The sequence below is a fragment of the Anopheles bellator genome, chromosome 1 (genome assembly GCF_943735745.2).
Source record: "Anopheles bellator chromosome 1, idAnoBellAS_SP24_06.2, whole genome shotgun sequence".
In the NCBI taxonomy this organism is placed as follows: domain Eukaryota; kingdom Metazoa; phylum Arthropoda; class Insecta; order Diptera; family Culicidae; genus Anopheles; species Anopheles bellator.
Window position 1 is genome coordinate 35,074,466 of NC_071285.1, and position 19,400 is coordinate 35,093,865.

Sequence of the window (19,400 nt, forward strand, 5' to 3'; positions counted from 1 at the left end):
GAGAGAGAGAGAGAGGAGGGAAGTGTTGTCAACATGGACCGCGAAAACTCTTCCTTTAGCAATATAAGATACATTAATTGTCCTGGTGGGCCACAAGCGGGTGACGGGACCGAAGACAGTAAAACTCGATCAGCGAATTTGGCAAAAAAGCATTGCAAGGTAGCGGACAACAAAAGCATCCGAAAATGGCGAGCGACGTGGCAGATAAGAAAAGACCTTTGTGAATACAATAATGATTCGTCCAACAAAACTACTAACTTAACGAGAAACACATGAAACATTACACGAAATGTGTAACGCACGAACGAATTGGTTAGTTCGCTTAGGTTCAGCCTTTCGATAGGTTAGTTATTTGCTTTTGCTCCGTTTCTTTGCCAGAAGAAAGAGGACACTCGGTGACTATTTCATTCAAATAGAGCATGACACGCTAAATAGAAAGAACAGAAAAGTACATGCAAGACTGAAGCTTATGGGAGATTGATACACATGCGAAGAAGTTTTGTGAAAACGGCGATTCGCCTCCTGGGGCAACACGTACACATCCTTACACTCAATGCAAAGTCACCTTCTTCTTACAAATCGTAGGCTGCTTTTCCACTAACAACGGGCACGTACGCCATGTGTGTTTAGGTTGTCACTTTCTTTGGTTCTGCAATTTTCATTGCCAAATGTCACTGCAGTTATCTCTTGCCAAACTGATGAGATGGTTTTTGTGGTTTGCCGCGGTTTCAGTTCGTTGTTGTATTCCGTCATTGCCACAAAGTTGTTTTGCGTTTGTCGAGAGCACGGGGTCTGGTGATGGACGTATGATTAACCCATATGTTTTGAAGTATCACCACTCTCAACGGTGGGTGACAATGGTGCGCTCTCAAATGTGCACTTGCGTGCTGTATTTCCTTTCACACCTCCGTTCTGTGTACCACTTTTCAATCCAAGTAGTAGACGCCCGTTCCAACAATGGAATGGGCAGTTTACAACAACCAACAACAGCAAAACAACTACACAAATTAAAGTATGTGGAACGGTATTAAAAATTCCAAAACTGCTATGATATATTTTTTATTATTTTACCCGTTTTTGCGAATATACAATGTTTTTTATAAACGAACGAGAAAACGAACGAACAAGGAAACAATTTGTTTAGACCAAATATTTTTAAATAATGGAAGAAAACAACAGTGTCAATACAATCAAAATTGCATAGAACAAACGAAGATAAAGAAGTGAAAAAAAGGAAATATTCATTTGAGAAACCATTGTGATGAAAACTATAACACAACAAAGTAAAAGTAAACATAAAAAAGGAAATCCACAGACAGCGGCGACGACCGGTGAATGGGAGAAAGCATGAGCAGAGTACAGATGAAGTTTATTAAAAAAAACATGGAATGATAAAATGATATTGACGATTTAAGCAAACAATACATATATATACATATATATAAATTAAAATATATTATATATATGGGAGCAGCTTGGGACTCCTGGAAGTAAACATACACTTATACATATACACAAAATAGATAGGAGATATTTAATTAACTGTGAACAATTTACCAACAACAGCAACAAAAACAGCAACAACCAAAAGTAAGAAACGGTTTACTTGAAAAAAAACAACAACCTTTGAGCTCTCTAGCACAATGACGGTGAAAAGTAGAAAATAGATGGATAAGCCAGCTAGCGAATATTTGAATCAAATAGAAAAGGCCGATGGTCGATGGCCGCTACCGAATTGCATAGAAAACAGATCAACCGCCGGCAGTATGATTCTGGCCGGGGGCAACCCCCGCCAGAGAATAAAAAGAAAAGAAAAAACAACCTCTCACAAACTAACGCAAACCCGGGCGAGATTGTTTGAAATGTTCTATTTTCTCGAGTATAAATCGTATTGAAGTAAAACCTAGCTACTCAGAACTAAAATAAACAACAAAAAAAAAGTTAGTGAATAATGTTAAAACTACGGGGGACTAACCTTAAAGCCGGAAACAAGTAAAAAGCTATATAAAATTAAAAACAAATGAAACAAAAAACATTCAAGCATTAAATTGAAGTCAAACTAATTGCCGACGGCGCAGCTGTAGAACAGGGCAGAAGGAACTTAAAACCACGAAGCAATTATTAGCAGGCAACAACAGTGCATGGAAGAAGGGAGAAAATATGGTAAAAACCTAATCATAAAACAACATTGGAACGAACGAAGGTAGAGAAATGAATCATTTGGAAGCTTAGGAGCTCTTCTAGGATTAACGGGCCGGATTCTTGGCGGATACAAGAAAGGATACAACGCGGTACACACAACGATCAGGAGAGCACGGAAAAGGAGATGCTAAGTAAATGTTTGTACATTGTAGACGCACATCATTTTAATGTATTTCGTTTCGAAAACCAAACCATTTATGCTTTACATGTAAACGTTGTTCCGTTCTTAGGCGTTGCTTTATCCAACAACGGATGACTGGTGTGATTAAAGTATGATTTGGGGGAAAATTTTTGCGTTGGTTTGAATGTATGCCGATGGTGAAACCAATTTCTACACTCTAGCAATTAAAAAAAAACGTGACCATTAGTGCAGCGTGCAGCGTGCAGAAACGCAGAAGCGAATGCGGCAGAGCAAAACAGAAAATAGTAATGCAAAGCAAACAAGTCTTCTTACTATTGGACAAGATCCCTAAGACACATTAGAGGAGATTCTCATATCTCGTATATTGAAATAATATATTTACATATATACACGAGTCCCTGACAAAAGGTGTTTGTTACTTTATTTACAACTATTGATCGTATTTGATTGGATTTCAGTTGTGTGTAGCCTTTTTGGAGGATGGTTTTAGTTTTAGATAAACATATATATTGCGTATAGTTTGGAAATCTACCTTCAGCCAAAAAGAAGTGAACCACAATGGATAAAACCCTACTTAGAGAACAAGAACAAGAAAGAGAAATCGAACCTAAAAATTAATTAACAAACAAAAACTTACGCACACTCTTTCTATACTAAAGACAAGAAAACTAAAAAACAGTGACAACAACACGCCGGAAAGCACAGTAAACACTCATGGACCCCACGAGAGGTACCGAGAGATCTGGCAACGGAAGTGCTGCTGGCAAACCAGTACTCTAACTCTAACGGTCATGTCAACCACAATGAATTGAAGTTTAACTATACTAATTCCTTAACCTCTAAACACACTAACATCAAGAGCAACTACAACAACCAAGTAACAACAACAACAAGCAAGTTTAGATATATTCAATTAATTGAGATGAGCGCATCACACTAGGACTCTCAAATCAACATACAGCGTTTTAGAGTACTGCGAAAGTTAGATAGGTATTGGAATCGTTGGAAGCGTTTAATGCGACAATTGGTGAGTTGCAAATCAGCGAGCAAAACTAATAAGGGCAACACCGAAAACATGCAGCAGAAATATGAACACAACAAAACCAAGGTAATAAGGGCGTTTCATCGGAGGGTTTTATTTTGTGTTTGGTTTCGTAACTAGTTTCTGCCGCTGCTGGCCCCCAACAGTTCGGCGCGCAAGCACCTCACATATATCATATAAACACACTTTAAAGCAAAACACGCACACAATGCCAGAGAATCCGAAATTGACTAATTTTATGCAGCAAACAAATGGTGAAAAAAAACAAAATATAAAGCAACGTTTACATGAAAACTTAACGAAAATTTAACACATTTGGGTTGTGATGACGGGTGACAGTCATATGCGGTATGCGAGAGAGAAAGAGGGGGGAGGGGAGTGAAAAAAGAGAGAGAAAGGGAGGAAGAGCGATGGAGAGAGGAGCTTGATAAGAATTAGCAAAACCATAAACAAAAGATGAATATTTGCTAGGAATCAGAAAATTATATCTATAACTTATATAGACTAACTTAAATAAAGCAACGTACAGCAACGCCTCCAACAACAACAACACACACAAGCGAACAGATGCACGCATACGAGAGGAACTCGACTTCTCAAACCCGGTGGTACTCAAAGATAGTGAATCTATTTTTAGTGTGTATTGTAGCATTGTTTGATTGAACTTGAACAGAACCAATTAAAACTACTACCCCTGGTCCCAGGGGGACGAAAGAGACTTAAACCAAGATCGTTTATCGAGATTGAGTGAAACATAAACACACAGCGGTGGGACCGATAGGAATGTGAATACTAGCGAACGCGAAGAGACGTTTTCTTTACGGTTTGTTTTTCGTTGAAATAGATAGCGATAGTAAAGGTGCACGCAAGCGAAGCATGTTGCAAATAGTAACAGTACAGTGAGGAGGATTACTAATATCACCCCAATACAATACGTTTTAATCAACATTCAACACAACAAAAAACTAAGAAAAGGCAATCGATAAAAACAAACAAAGAAAAAACTGTGTTACCAGTTCTACGGGCGGTTAGGTAGAGACGGCAGCGAAGTGGCTTTCAAAGCGTTGCTCCTGCTAAATTATGTGTTGACAGCAACAACAACAAACCTAAAAAAGAAAACACTTACTAACAATTAGCTCTTCTATCATTACACTATACTAGTATTAACTAATGACAATTATTGTCACTACCAGTGATTACTTGACACACTAATTCCTTACTAGTTCCGGCGGTGCTGGCTGGCGAGCGCCAAAGGAATGCAGAAAACCGCGCGCAGAGCGAGATAAGGGGAACTGATATGCTGTGATTGATTTGTTTTATGTTCCAAATCTCTATGGAAACCATCCATCATTTTCCCGTTGCTAGTCAGCACTCACAGGCGCGCGCGAGCGTGTGTACTACTACTACTACTGCCCGCGAGAGAGTGCCAGTTGGTTGTTTTGGACTTCGTTGTTGAGTTCGTTAACTAGAGAAAAATTAAGACAATTTTGGAAAGCTTAGAAAGGAACAGAGAGAAGGCGAGAGAAAGTGCAAAAGTGGAACAGGAGGGTCTTAGAACAAACGAGTAAATCGGAATCGCGGAACATGGAACATAAAGTGGAACGCCAAAGCACGGTCGTCCTGCGAGCGAACCTTCATCCAAGAGAATGTGCAATTATGGTAGAAATTACTATTAGAAGAAGCTTTAGGTTCGCGTGGACAGCGCGAGAAGAGTGAGAAATGTATCCGCAATTGATTTGGCTGCTGGTTGGATGAGACGAATGTCAAGTGTTTACTTCCAAACATCGTTTGTTTGTTCTTGCTTCTCTTTTTGCTGTGGGACAAACGGTGGTACAGACGAGACGAAGCAACCAATATGTGGTCAGGTATCGCGCCCCAGGAATCGTGTTGGAAGGCAAAAAATACAAATATAATTGAGTAAATCAAACGTTTAATAAAATAAATAATGCAAACTACACATGCAAATGCACACACCCGGCATTTGCAAGTAAACACAACACAAGCAAAATTAAAATAAGAGTAAAACAACAAAAACAGACAACTATTACAACATTACAACACTGAACAGTGGACAAAGAAAACAAATCAAACATATTATATTTATAAATGAAACGAAACAATGAACCGTTTGTAAAACACATATTTGCTGCTCTAGGTAAAGGCAGGCAACACCCTAGCACCGTAAGAACATTGAAGCGTAAGCATTAAAGCAAACAAGCCACAACATTAAGAAACGAATCAACTTCACCATTCCCTGAAGTTGCTGTTGGAGCACACGTGCGCGGCGAAACATGCAATTATTTTAAGACGAAAACAGCCCAAATATGTAGAGTTTAAGGAAGCACACAAACAGAGAAACCTCCCCGCTGGGGTTTCTTTCTGGTCAAACGGTTTTCGTCGCGATGCGATTAGTCGCGCCGCACCGCATAACATCAACATCATCACACAAACTGAACAAAGAAAACGCGTAACCCCCGGAGTGGAGCAGCGTGGTGATTCAACTTGTGTTTCCTTTCTTAGAACGAAACTTTCGGGTGCTCAGAGTATCACCACACATCATGAGCACATTATACAAGAGGCGCTGCTATCGCGAAGGAGGGAATATTAAAAACCAGGCGAAGATAGAAACCCAATAAACCAATATTATGAATAAATAAAACAACAACGCAATCACTATCTTCAAACCAATCCCCTGCGCTCGCAAACATGCGTTCAGACAAAATAAACACAATGTTAGCACATTATAGATGTAGAAGCACGTATATAAAAACACAACCACTAAAAACTGAGAACTAAAACATTGACAAAAGTTTCAAACGTCAGCGCGGTGGTAGATTGGAAAGGGTGATTTTCAGTAAAGATAGCATAGTATTCCCCGAGCCAACGAGCCAACACGGAAAAGTTGAACATTATCCAAGTAGTCTAGTTTTTTCGTACCGAGCGAGCCTCGCAAACTCTTACGGGTCGCCAAGCGGGATTAGGAAGAGCACCTAAAAGAGGCGACTCAATTGTCTCTCTCGAGAGAGAGTTTGGCGGGTGTTCAGTAAGCCAGAATGAGGGAATGAATTTGGAAACGGATTTATTTCAAAGCCGGCGTTCGATACGGTTTCTGTTAAATTTAAATTTGGAAGAAAACGTATTTATGTAGGGAACGTATTTTGCACACTTGATAGTGAGTTTTTTATTTAATCAACTGTCGCGAGTTGCATCAAACCCAACAAGGCGACGTGTTGTTATATCTTTTTTAACGCTGATACACTTTTGAACGAATGAAGGTGTTTTGTTTCGCTAATTTCGGATTTGTGGAAGCCTTTGCACTCAATGTCGGGTCATGTTGAGAATAGTAGTTTCAATCGCAAAATCTCACGAATTTAGACCTCGGCGGGGTATGGTCCTATAAGTTCCTGTTCAACATTCCTCGTGTTCGTTTGATCGGGCGAAATTAAGCTACCACGCCAAAGCAATACATCATCATGTTGTAGTGCGCGCCATAGGAAATGTTTGGTTTGTTGGACATGCGCCACAGGTTAGGAAAGGCCAATGATGTTCAATAAGTAAGCATTTCAACACGCACACGGGCATTTACGCTGCAAATGTAACGACAGCAACAACAACCGCAACAAAAATACACACAACAAATGAGAAACAAATAAAAAGAGAGTGAAAAGTATATACCAAACAATGTTTGAATCTATTATTTTACAAATATGATATTGATCGTAAACGATCGAGAAAGGGGCGTCACGACGCACACCAGTAGCAAAGTGAAAGTGAGCAAAACGCGTTGTACCCAACGCACCCCCTAACAAAAGCGGAACGAAAATAGTGTTGCCAGAGAAAAAGTAAGCATAAAGAGTGGGGAACGACAAGAAACCAAACCCTGAATCAAGAAGAAAATCAACAACAAATCAAACTTAAACCTAATGAAAGTTGTATTGACAAGGATGATATCAATAAAACAAGATGATTATCAAATAAGCGAAGAGTAGTGAGTCTGTTCTTGAACAATTTGAAGATGATGCTTTTTTTGCGCTGCGCTATGAAAACTACAGAAGCTAGCAGGTAAGTGCCATGCGATCAAGTTTACAAGAAGTGCAATGATATGTTGTGATCGATTTATTACCTATCTTGGTGCAATGTTTGATGATTTACGGCGGTGCAATTTACGGCGGTGCTATGCTTTCAAGCAAGTCGTCAACGACCATACCATGTTGCTAACACCGGTTCTCGTCCGATCACCGAAGTTAAGCAACATTGGGTAAGGTTAGTACTTAGATAGGTGTGGTCAGCAACCTGAGGTCCGTCCAAGAGGTGTCGATCACGATCGGCGAAGTTCGTAGTGCGTTCCCGGAGGGCGATACGATACCTCGGTGTGATGATCGATGACAGGCTTAGCTTCAGGACTCATGCTGAGCAGGCTTCCAGCAGGGCGATGAGGGCGCTCGACGCTCTCTGGCATGATGCGCAGTACTGGGGGCCTCAGTAGCACCAAAAAACGGTTGCTTGCAAGTGTCGTCACCTCGTTACTGCGTTACGCGGGTCCTGCCTGGGTGGAGGCATTGTCGTTGAAACGGAATCTGGGGACGAGGACAAGCCCTAGTTCCCCCCTTTCGAAGTAAAACCGGTAACGGTAGTCCCGGAAGGGGTAGGATGGAGAACCAAGGAGGGGTTTAGTGGGTAGGACCGCGAGGGTGAGTCCCACACGGCGTGCGTAAATGCATTCCCCTACTTGCAAAAATATTTTAAAAAAATGCTTTCAAGCAGCCTTTTAAACACGGCATTTAACGGTGAAATGGACACACAATGCTGCAAGAAAGTTGCACATTAACCAACATAGCATTTGGGGTGTAGTGATCAAACCTAGCCAGCCTCTCAAATGTTAGGAATTTTGCCTTCCAAGGTGTGGACCAAATGTACTGAAATGGCATGAGAACTATAAATATCAGCATATGTTCAACAAAACATGTGTAAGCTTCAAATGATGTAAATTTGTCGCTACTCATTATTGAAAAGCTCGGGCTGAAAATCGTTCGTTTTATGGTTCACATTGAACCATAACTAACTACGTCAAAAACATCAATAGCACAGTCCAATTGCATAAAGCTAACAAACCAAGCCACTGTTTACACAGGGACACGTCCCGAAACTGAAGAAAAGTTGGTTGTGTTTTTTTAACCAGATGTAGAGACGAACCAGGGAAGAAATATACGCATGTACCTCGACGAAGAAAGTTCGAGTCTACTTTTAATGCGATGCGATGCGATTCATTGTCCGCGATGGTTTCCGGAATGGTTTAGACATTCGGAAGTGCCCGAGTAACTGTTACGCAGCTGCTAGAAACATCAGTAATTGAGCAAACTCCTGGAACGCGTTAGCCAAACAAGATTATCTATGAACACGGAAGGTGTCTATGTTCTCTCGGACCGTCAGTGTGGCTCCAGGAAGGGGAATCCAGGTCGTGGATGCGATTCGCAGGTTGATCGACGGGGAGCCGAAAGTGAGGACCAGTACACTGTTGTACCGCGTAACTTCCGCTGACTCTTAACTTACGACCAACGCGATCAACGACGATGGCATCGGCTGTACATCCACCTGCGGGATGACTCGGATAGTGGACGGAGTAAGTAAACAATATTTTTGTAAAACGTGACTTTTTATTTGCAGCAATTTGCAAATTTCGCTTCACTCAAACTACTATGTCTCTCTTTCTGTGTCATCATTTCAGCTCGAAAAATTCTGAGGACAAAGAAATTCAGAAACATTGAAACTCGCCCGGAAATCGTCTTACAGATTATTTTTATGTAAACTGGTTGATATAAAGGATAGTATTTACAAAAGTTCCATGTGTATAGGTTTGATTAATTGCGGTGCTGCAATTATTTCGTTTATAACCTGACGCTCTTTCTCTCTCTCGATCATTTCTAACTTCTGCGCGGCTAGCAACGATTTTTTCGACATATTTTTTTGTTTCGCGTAAATTTATCATCTTTGCATCATTTATGTTTTTACACTTTTTTTGTAATTTTTTTTTATATTATTCTAGTATTATTTTGCGCTTATACCCTAAGAGGGTGCGTATTCCTCGCTTAGTAGTGTGTCGTTCCTTATGCGTCTAGTAACTTCGTTTATCGAACATTAAATTCAATAATCCCACAAAAAAGAATAAAGATATAAAATTAAGCTTACAACGACAAAAAAATCCTGAATGAAACAAATCAATTAGCTTGTAACAGAAAACTGTCTGTGTGCCGCGTAACGGGACAATCACGCACAGAGGCCAGCAGAAGGAACGCTAGCGCTTTCCGCCGTGCAACGTTCTAGGCGTCTGTATTCCGTAGTGGTCGCATTAGTCAGGTTTCCGCGGTTGCAGGTCATCTGGCGCCACACACTAGGAATCAATTAGTTGTTTTGTTGTTTACATTTCACAAATAATGTTTACACGTGAAGGCAGTGAGCAGAACATCAAAAATAAACCAAAGAAAACGTTTGTTTTCAAGAGCACATTAACACGCCACGCGAACATTGTGTGGAGCCATTAGTTTTGCTGAATCCTAATGCCTTTACGATCATTCACACACCGCACCTTGTGCCCAACGTCCAGTAGGCATTTGGAAAGCTATACAACGGGTGATCCATTTGCGAATGCGGTGTCGAATTGTTTCCGAAGCTTAGCAACAACACTGAGGCATCACATTCGGCCATTTTGCTTTTTTGCGTATGCCGTGTCGCTATTTTGCCGTTATAAGTTAGAAACATCATATTAAACAATAAAAAAAAAAATGATACAGAAGTAAGTGATTGCGTGCTTACGCCTTTCTTTATGTTGTCGCTAGTTATCGTCGGCATGGTCGGTGTGGCCACCTTTGATAATGTGCAAACAGAAACGACCATGTTTAAAGTGACGGGGGGTAAATCATCATCTGTGTACCGCAACAGCACGTTTGCATTTGCTAAATTCGGCTTTTCTGCTTCGTATCGAAAGGGTTTCTTTATAAGATTTCACGTTGATCAGCTTCTATCTGCGCCTTTACGACATCGAAACAGCAAAGCAGCACTTTACCTTGACGACACGTAGAGGTTTAATATCCTTAGCATGCTTCCTGTCACCGGTGCTATTTTAAACTGGATGTGGATTGTTTCTGTTCCCCCGGTGCACTCTTACTGGGGCCACGATCTTTCACATTACTGTCACTGGGTTGGTTGGCGGGACTTTGACCACTATTTCCTGCTACTGCTGCTGATGGGTTGCTATGGTTGCTTTGAACTGCCGTTTTGTAGGATACCGTCGGTTTCAGCTTACTGCCACCAGCAGCTGCTGAGTAGTGAAGTTGGTGTTTACTGTGAGTACCTCCTGCGCCGCTGGTGCTGCTGCTGCCACCGGCAGTGTGTGTCCCAACGTTGCCACCACTGGCCACCAGTGAACGTTGGCTGGAGCCGGTGTTGGTGTGTGCCCGAACAATCCGATTGCCGGCCGAACCACTCCGACGTCGCGGCACCTGAGTCGTGTCACCGAACGAACCCGCTCTAGTGCGCAATCGGTTAGAAACTTCTACCGTTTTGTTCCCCGTTGAATCGCATCTGTTGGCATGGGAAAAGACGTGTGTAAACTTTGCATGGTACGCGTCCCTACACTCCTCGAAGGACTTACCGTTTGCGGTTTCCGTAGTTAGCATTGACAGGGTTGTTGTACCCCGATGGGCCCGCCACTGCTATGCGACGGATACCGGTACCTGGCACCGTCGAAGAGCCACTACCACTCGCGTACGATGGACCTGGCGCCGAGCCCACCACCACCGCAACACCTTCACTCTCGGAAACGCTGCGTGGTCGGCGTTTGGCGGGACGTGATTTAAGATTGCCCACGCCCTCAAGCATTTCGTTGATTTGGGGTTCCAGCACGCGGAAGTCTTCGATGGACTTGAACTTGGCCAAAAACTCCTTCAGCTTGGAGTCGATCGTCAGTTTGGCAGCATTTTTGTAGTACTTTTGAAATGCCCAGAACTTCTCCAAGCCATACAGTTGTCCTGGGAGTGGAAGGAACAGCGAACGGGATTAGGAAACGAGACGAAGTGAGAAAATTACCCCCTACGGAATAACCTACCATTTTCATAGTCAACCATCGTTTCTTGCTGAAAGTCTTCGTACAACTGTGGGCGGAACTTTTTCTCCAACCCGTACGAGTAGAACCGAAACAGACACTCCAACCCGTACCGGAAGCCGTCCGATGCGTCGTCGATGGCCAGCTGGCGAAACTCGTTGTACATGTTTTTGTTGAAGTTTTCTCGCAAAAAGAACGACCAGAAGCGAAACAGTGTGTTCATCTCTTGCGACTGGCCGGGGCCCATGCGCTTGCGCTCCTTCAGGCACCGGCTGTGGTACTTGTGGTACACTTGCTGCGTGAATCCGTTCTCCTTCAGCAGCGCGTGCGACGGATGCTGGAAGACGGGCAAACTGTGCGGCAAAGACCCGTAGCTCGAGGCCGTCGGACTGGTGCCGGCCGAGCTGCCGATGCTAGTCGTGCGCGGTCGGTGCTCTACGGCGTCCAGCACCCAGCCGACGTGGCTTTCGACGGGTGGATTGTTCAGGTGGCGAGTCTTGCGCTTGCGCGGAGTTATCGGATCCACAAAGTCATCCTTGTTGACGGCGAAAAATCGCGCCTTATGCCGGTTGCTGGCCGAAGCCGTACTCGCGTTCAGGTCACTCACATCTAACGACAACAGCCCCGACTCCAGCGGCCGATGATCCGTGTCCACGAAGGTTGATGGTGGTGCCGGAGGCGGTGGCGGCGGCGTAACAAGCCCCGCTCCTGCCGGTACCGGTGGCACGTCCTGAGGTGTTGGTGGCGGCGATACCGCCATCTCCTGCTGCCCCTGGCTACCCGCCTTTGCCGTCAGCTTCGGTACGATCTTGTCGAACTCTTCCTGCGTTATCAGATTGACCGAACGGTAAGCGCGGTGCCCGCTAACACCTCCACGTCGTCCCGTGTCGGTCGTCAACAGATCCTCCTCGTAGTTGTGCAGTCCGTCGTTAATGATACGCTCGAGATCTTGGGTGATTTTGGTGCGAGTCGTGAAGTCACCGGTACGATCGTATCCATCGTGCTTCGGTGCACGATGGGACGTAACCTGTGTCACGATGAGCAGCTTATTGATTTCGGTATCCGGTATCTCGTAATCCGACTCGTCCTCGTCATCGGACCAATTGTCGGTAAAATGATTAACGCGTCCACCACAGCCCCGTGGTATATCTAGTTCTTCGTCGAACTGGAAGTCTAATTCTTCTCGCTCCTCGGAGGACGGCGCCGTGACTCCCAATTGAGTTTCCCCGGTGCCAGCGGTCACCGCAACGTTGCCGCCGGCCGGATCTGCTTGAGCTGCTCCGGCCACCGCGACCACCGATGCCCCACCTTGTGCTCCGCCCTTCTTTGGCTGCCGGTCACTTTCACCGCCGGGTAAGTCACTGCTGACAGAACCGCTGCTATGTTTAGTCTGCGGTTGCTGCGATTGGTGCTGCTGTTGATGTGGTTGTGCCGATCGCGATCGTCTCTTAACCTCCTTCCACAAAGCTGCCTCATGCGGCTGCTGCTGCTGGTCTTTATCGCCTTCTTCAGTGTTTTCGGCAGTACTAGCCGCCCCAGATTCGCCCGCAAAAGCCCCGCTATTGCCACCACTAGGCTTGGGGTTACTACTGTCGCCGCCACCGCTGGCGCTCTGCTGCTTTCCTCCTTTCGATTCAACCGTTTTTCCTGCCGCTTTATCGGCGCCCTTCTTCACGGCCGGTTGCTCACCGCTCTTTTTGGCGTTTCCCGAACGCTCCTTATTTTTTGCCAATGACGTCGCGTTTGCTGCACTTGCCGACGCCGGAACAAACTCCGGAACGTAGGGGTTCAGATTTTCCTCACCGCTACCGACAACAGACGTAACAACAATGGGTGTTTTTGCTAGCTTTGTGGCCACCTCTTTCACCGAGCACGGTTGTACCATTGGTGCCACGTTTACGGTTGGGATCATTAGCGGAACTGCTTTCACAGGCTTGGAGATGGGATTGCGTATATTGCGCGGCAATGGAGGCGGCGGGATGCTTGACAGAATTTTTGATACCACCTGCAAACGGGGAACGGTATCCGTCGTAGGTTCACTACTGGTGTTGCTGTTGTTGGGAGCAGTTGCTTTGTTGATAGCAGTTTTAGCGGTTAACGTATCCGCCTGTGCTGCCTGCGTTGAACCTTTCGGTTGCTGGGCTTGCTGCTGCTGCTGCTTAACCGGATGTGTTTCGTTTGCATCCTGCGGCTGTGCTGGCGGCAGTGTCTCTTGGTGCTGATGGTCTAGTGGATGTTTTGTGGCATTGAATCCGAAACCACCATTCACGAGTGTGATCGCTGGATCGATAGGCCACTTGGTCGGTTCGGTGCTTGTGCGCACTTTATAGTCCTCCACAAGCTCCAACTTATCCGATTCTTTGATGGCTTCGATAATGATACTGATATCGGCCGTCAGTGCCTGTATCCGGTGGAATGAGGCGATCAGAGTCACCGGAAGAAACCCTTCGCTGTCCATCTTTCGCCTTAGGTAGAAATCTCGATTCAGATTATCTTCGCTGAAGTAATATTCTCTGCAAGCAAAACCATCGTAGTACCAATTAATAAAAAAACATCCAAAAAGTGCTATTTCTTCTATGTATGAATTGCTTCTGAGGACAATCACGGCATGATGTAACAACGAGAACTTCTGTTTGGGTTGCCAAGAGTCGCCTACACTCAGTCAACTTTCTGTAGCCGCACCCACGTTTTTAACGCATTTTCCAAACTGTCTTTTCGATTCAACTTCTGGTTTTGGTACTTTTAAGTAAGAAAAATTATGAATAAACCCATTTAGTTAGATTAAATTTGTTTTATATCTAGCTTTTTATCGACCAAATACGATATAGGCACTGTCAAGTATCTATAGCCGCACCTAATAAAATGATCAATATGTGTGTTTTTTTTTTCAAGTCTCTGTAGTTATTGTGAGGCTTAATCGTCAGTTGACTTTCTGGATCGCTGAATGAACTGTTTGTCATACTATTAACCAGGTTTTTCAGCATTTTTGGGTCCATTTGTTCCCAAGCTTTCAAAATGGATGCCTTAAGCTCATTAACGTAGCTGTATTGCTTCCTATCCGCATAAATTTGTCTAACCAATATTCCCCAAACATTTTCAACTGGATTTAGATCCGGACTTCGCGCTGGCCACCCAAGCAAACCGATTTAATGGGTAGAAAACCATGTTCTAGATGTCGAACTAGTGTGAATGCTAGCATTATCATGTTTAAAAACCATTTTTTCGGTGGTGGGCAGCTTTAAACGAGAACAGACAGTCTTCTAGAAGCTGGATGTAATCGTTGGAGTCCATTTTACAAGATGTAAAAGCCAGATTAGGCTTGCCCGCAGAGCAAAACCCAAGCTACAACATCAGAGATTCTCCTCCAAAGTTACGCGTGGAGAAGTACCCGGATCTTTGCGTAAATCTCGCCAGTAGCCTGTTAAATTTTTTTTGGGAAGAGGCACATGGTGACAGATCATGCATTTGGCTGCATTTTGCAAACAGACTGTGTAATTAACAAATAGTTTCGTGTCGTCAGTGAAGACTGGTCGCCGTCGATGATCGGTCTTTTCTTCAGCATCATTATAGCTGTACCACAATGTGATTGTTTATCGTGATGGGTAAATACACACTGTAAATTCTAAGAACATGTGGAAGACATCGTGCAAAACTTACATCTGGGTCTTTATACACTCCTTGATACTCAGCTGGTCCATTCCGATCAACGGCGAACCATTGTAGTAGAAGGTGCTCAGGTAAGGCATGATAAACGCTGCTTGGTCGGATCCGATTTTGGTGTTCATCGTACCGAAATCCTGAAATCCAACCTCCAGTCCGGTACCATTTTCGGCACCAACAACGACAGCCACACCGCCGCCACCCGCTCCAGCCACCGATAAGACGCGTTCACCCAACGATCGACCACCCATACCGCCACCGGAACGCACCGGAACACCCCGTCGATATCCACCGATTGCGCCACCACGTGAAATTCGCCCGCTGCCTCGTCCACGATAAGTCGGCGGAGGGCCACCACCGCGTGACGATCTTATCCGGTTATTGACACGGTTCGCCAGAGCCGCTGCACCACGCATCGGAAGCTGCTGCTGCTGCTGCTGTTGTTGGTGCTGCTGCTGAGGCTGCGGTTGCTGATGAGAGTGCGCTGGAGCCTCTTGGCGCCAACTGGTCGACCCATTCTCTTCAAAACGATGCCTGGGCGGTCGCTCTCGTCTGACGCGCGATTTTGGCAACTCAATTTCCAGCGGTACCCATTTCGGTTTGGGACCTTTACGGTTTGTTTGTGCTCCCGCCGTACTACCGTTTAGTTCCTCCCCTGTGCCGGTCGCTAACACTCCACGAGCACTGTGTGGTGGACGACTATGTTGGGCCGGTGGGTGGGAAATACCACTCAAATCGGAAACTCCACCGCCATTTGACTTGAACACATTGCCTGTGGCTGGATTATCACTACCAGCAGCAGGAGCAGGAGCACTACCGCACGACAATGCCGCATTATTTGCAGTCTTTGATTTCGATTCCACCATTTGCGGCACCACATACAAGGGTGCCTTCTTGGTTGCATCGGTCTCAGCACCACTGTTGGCTGCAGGAGCCGTGGCGCGAGAATTGTTTTCTTCTGTAAGTAGTATGTTTTGCGAGCTTGAATGGTCCTCAGCTCTCGGGGAAGTCGTCGCACTGCCACAAAGCTCCACAGCGGCACTGTTGCTTTGCTGTTTTGGTGACTGAGAACCCAAAGCCACTTCGGTGGGTTTGTCTCCATTTCCACCCGCTTTCGCACTAAGATTATGATCACGTGTTCCGGTAGCTTGCATCGGCAACTGTTGTTGTACCGTCGATTCGTTTGGTTTTTTCGACCCCTCGTTGACCGCCCTTCTCTCGCCCAGCGATGGCCATTCTCCACTGTTGGCCGTGAAATTCGTTGACTGCTGAATCGAAAAGTATGTACACAAACGGTGCGAGTTAGAAAACAATCAATTTAATTCGTTATAAATAAATTTTCAAACACGAAACCTGTTGGTTTCTAGGGCCACTTACCTTCGCATTGGAGCGTTTTTTATCAGAACGGCCACCACCGGTTGGTACCGATACAGCCACCGACTTGGTGTTTGGATCGATTGATACAGTTTTGTTGTTACCATTTCCTAGAGATGCGCGTTTAGCGATAGGAAGGTATTAGAAAGGAACCCAATGTTTGGCAGGAATATATCAGTTTACCATGAGACTTGCCGCCCTGTTGCTTGCTTTTTTCGGTGCCAACCGTGGCACCACCAGATTTCTCGCCGTCCGGAATCGAAGCGTATGAAGCTGTAGATGTGTTGACAGTGACTGCAGCAGCACCGCTCACCACGGACATAGCTGCTGATGGTTTGGTGTTCGATGGGTTTGACTTAGCATGTGGCCGTGTTTCACTCAACAGAATAGGTGCTGGCTCCACAGTTGGCGTTACCTTCAATAAGCAATATGATCAACATATTTAAAGCCTATATTTTTTTGGATTAAAATTTAGTTTGTAAAACCAAACATACCTTCCACGCATTCACCTTGGGTAGTGGCGCCTCCACAAACTTTTTCGACTCCTCCTTGGTGCGCTCTTCATCGTCCGACGGAGTGCCCGATGCCGCGGAAATGGCCCCACTGTTGGTTGCGGCGTGCTGTTGTTTACTAACACCACTCTCCGCTCCTTCCACTGCCACCTTTTCGTCCTTGCCCGCTTGGTCTAGCGTGTTCGCATGAGCACGACTTCGGTCACTAGATTTACGTTTGTTATCCTTCTTATATGAACTACTGCCGGCACCGGCGGTTGCGGCGGCCGCCGTATATGACTGCTGTTGTTGGCCACTCTCTGTGGTTCTCTCGTTGGTTTTTACACCTTTATTCTGAAGCTGCTGCTGAGACCCGGTAGCAGGAAAGCGACGACCGGACCCTCTCCCATTACCACCAGCGGCGACACTGCTGGATGATTTGTCTACGATCGACGATCTACAGGCCCCTCCGCTGTGGCCAGCCGCAGCAGCAGCGGCCGCTGCTGCTGCGGCAGCTTTGGCTTTGCGATCACGTTTGTGATGGGACACGACTGGAACAAAGTTGGCATCATCCTCAAGGTCGTCGGCCCAACTTTGGGCTTCGGGAGCCTTGTGCGTCTCTTTGGTGCCGTCACTTCCACCGGCCGACGTCGTCGGCGCTGTTGATGTGCTGAACATGGTGGTGGAATCCTTGATCGCAGTAGCCGATATACCGGTTGCCGGTTTACTTTTACCACCGATTTTCACTGACTCGCCGCCCCCGATGTTTTCTTTGTTGCTGTCGGCTTGCTGCTGCTGCGAGGCCTCCTTGCCCTGTTCCTTCATGTTTAACAGTACATTGGCGTAGGAAGAGCTGGACGTGTTGTAATTATTGTTATTATTGCCAGTGTTACTGGACGCGCCGGTGCCGTCGGACACCTGTACCGAAGCCATAGTGGAGGGCCGCCTACTGTCTGCCCGAGAGGCCTCTGATAGAGTTTCGCACCGCAGTCAGCAATCACGAACGGTTGTAACTGGTGCGTGCCGCTATGCTCCGTAGGCGAACGTCGTTTCGCCGCATGCAGAGTAGCAACCGCAAGGATGTACTGTTGCAAGAAACTATTGTTTTCCCTTACCGCACATACACAAACATACACAATCACACATACACCCAAACCCGGGATCCTCGGGTTCACCTGCAGCTTCTCACCGTCGTCGTCGTAGATGTACCGAACACTGACGCACAAACGAAAATATTCAGCAAAAAGGATCGAAAAAATGATTGGCTATCATGACACCACACCGCAGACCATGACGAATTTATTTCTTTAACGATTTTGCCGATCTAGTCAAATGTGCCCTGGGAGCTTTCTTATGTTTTATAAAGAATTCACTGCGCCAAACTTTGCTTGGCCACCAACAAACACGTGGGGGACGACACGCACCGAAACCGGAGAGACAACAACCAAACACGCTGGCACAGAGCACTGCGATCTGTCAGCTCGTACCCGGTAATGATGCTGCTGATGCTGGTGATGATGATGACGATGATGGTGCTGATTGCCGCTGAATTTGGCAAAATGACAACGCGACGGACGAGACGTCGTCGAATTTCGACTCAACACACACAGGTACTCGCTCACGCACGCACCGCGCTATCTGTCACACTGCTCTATCGCACACATCTTATCGACCGTAGCGCTCCATGGTGCCGGTGCTCTGCTGCTGCCGCTGCCACCGCGTGTGCTGATCCGTTTCGCTTCCGTTCCGTGCGCACTACGGTCACATACGGTGTTCCTGCTCGTTGGCCAGCGGTTGTCGCGTGTGCGCGAGAGAGTAACACTTCGTCCGGCAGCCGAACAACCGACCGCGGGACTCTACGCACAGCGGCGAGAGTGAAAGGGCCAATGATTTTCGGTTCACCAGCGACCAAGATCCCGTGTGCCGCTGCCGCCGGGTGTGTCTGCCATGCGGCAGAACGAGAGCAGTTTTCGCTTACTTACAGCACACCTCGTGTGGCAAGCACGCACACACGCGCACGCATGCACGAACACGTACGCTCAAATAGGCGCCCCTCGGTTCTTGCATCAAAATTCGAAAGCACACATTTTTCGACTTTATTTCAAGCGCAATCTACACTTCGCACCTTTCCGTCGTGCGAAGAAGAAAATGAAACCCAGGCAGATGCAGCGAAAAGGATGAAACGCAACGAAATGACGGAAAATGTCCTCGAAGCTCCGCAGTGTCGGGATCACCGTTTGACTGCTTTCCACCAAGGGAACGGAGCCGATCGCGCAAAGTAAAGGGAAGATCGGTGAAAAATAACCACAACGCCAGGAAAAAAAATCACACTACACTCGGTCGTTCAACGTGATGACATAATGTGTGTATGCTGTACCATACAGAGGCAGT

General features: G+C 45.8%; 1 protein-coding gene across 1 annotated transcript; it reads right to left on the reverse strand.

Moving 5' to 3' along the window:
- Positions 1-9,127: 9,127 nt before the first annotated feature.
- LOC131215490 (la-related protein 1) lies at positions 9,128-18,048 on the reverse strand. Its single transcript, XM_058209880.1, has 9 exons — positions 17,410-18,048; positions 17,013-17,271; positions 16,702-16,933; positions 16,522-16,628; positions 15,142-16,409; positions 13,584-13,997; positions 11,488-13,526; positions 11,035-11,410; positions 9,128-10,964 (listed from the first exon to the last, which is right to left on the reverse strand). The coding sequence occupies exons 1-9, from the start codon at positions 17,940-17,942 to the stop codon at positions 10,499-10,501; spliced, it is 5,694 nt and encodes a 1,897-aa protein (XP_058065863.1). The 5' UTR covers positions 17,943-18,048; the 3' UTR covers positions 9,128-10,498.
- Positions 18,049-19,400: the final 1,352 nt, after the last annotated feature.

Coding starts and splice junctions, on each gene's coding strand:
- LOC131215490 (XM_058209880.1), bottom strand. CDS start 17,942: ATGGCTTCGGTACAGGTGTCCGACGGCACCGGCGCGTCCAGTAACACT. Junction 17,272..17,409: donor GCTGGTGGTAATGGGAGAGG/GTCCGGTCGTCG, acceptor CGGTGCCGGCAG/TAGTTCATATAAGAAGGATA. Junction 13,998..15,141: donor GAGTGTATAAAGACCCAGAT/GTAAGTTTTGCA, acceptor TTTTGCTTGCAG/AGAATATTACTTCAGCGAAG.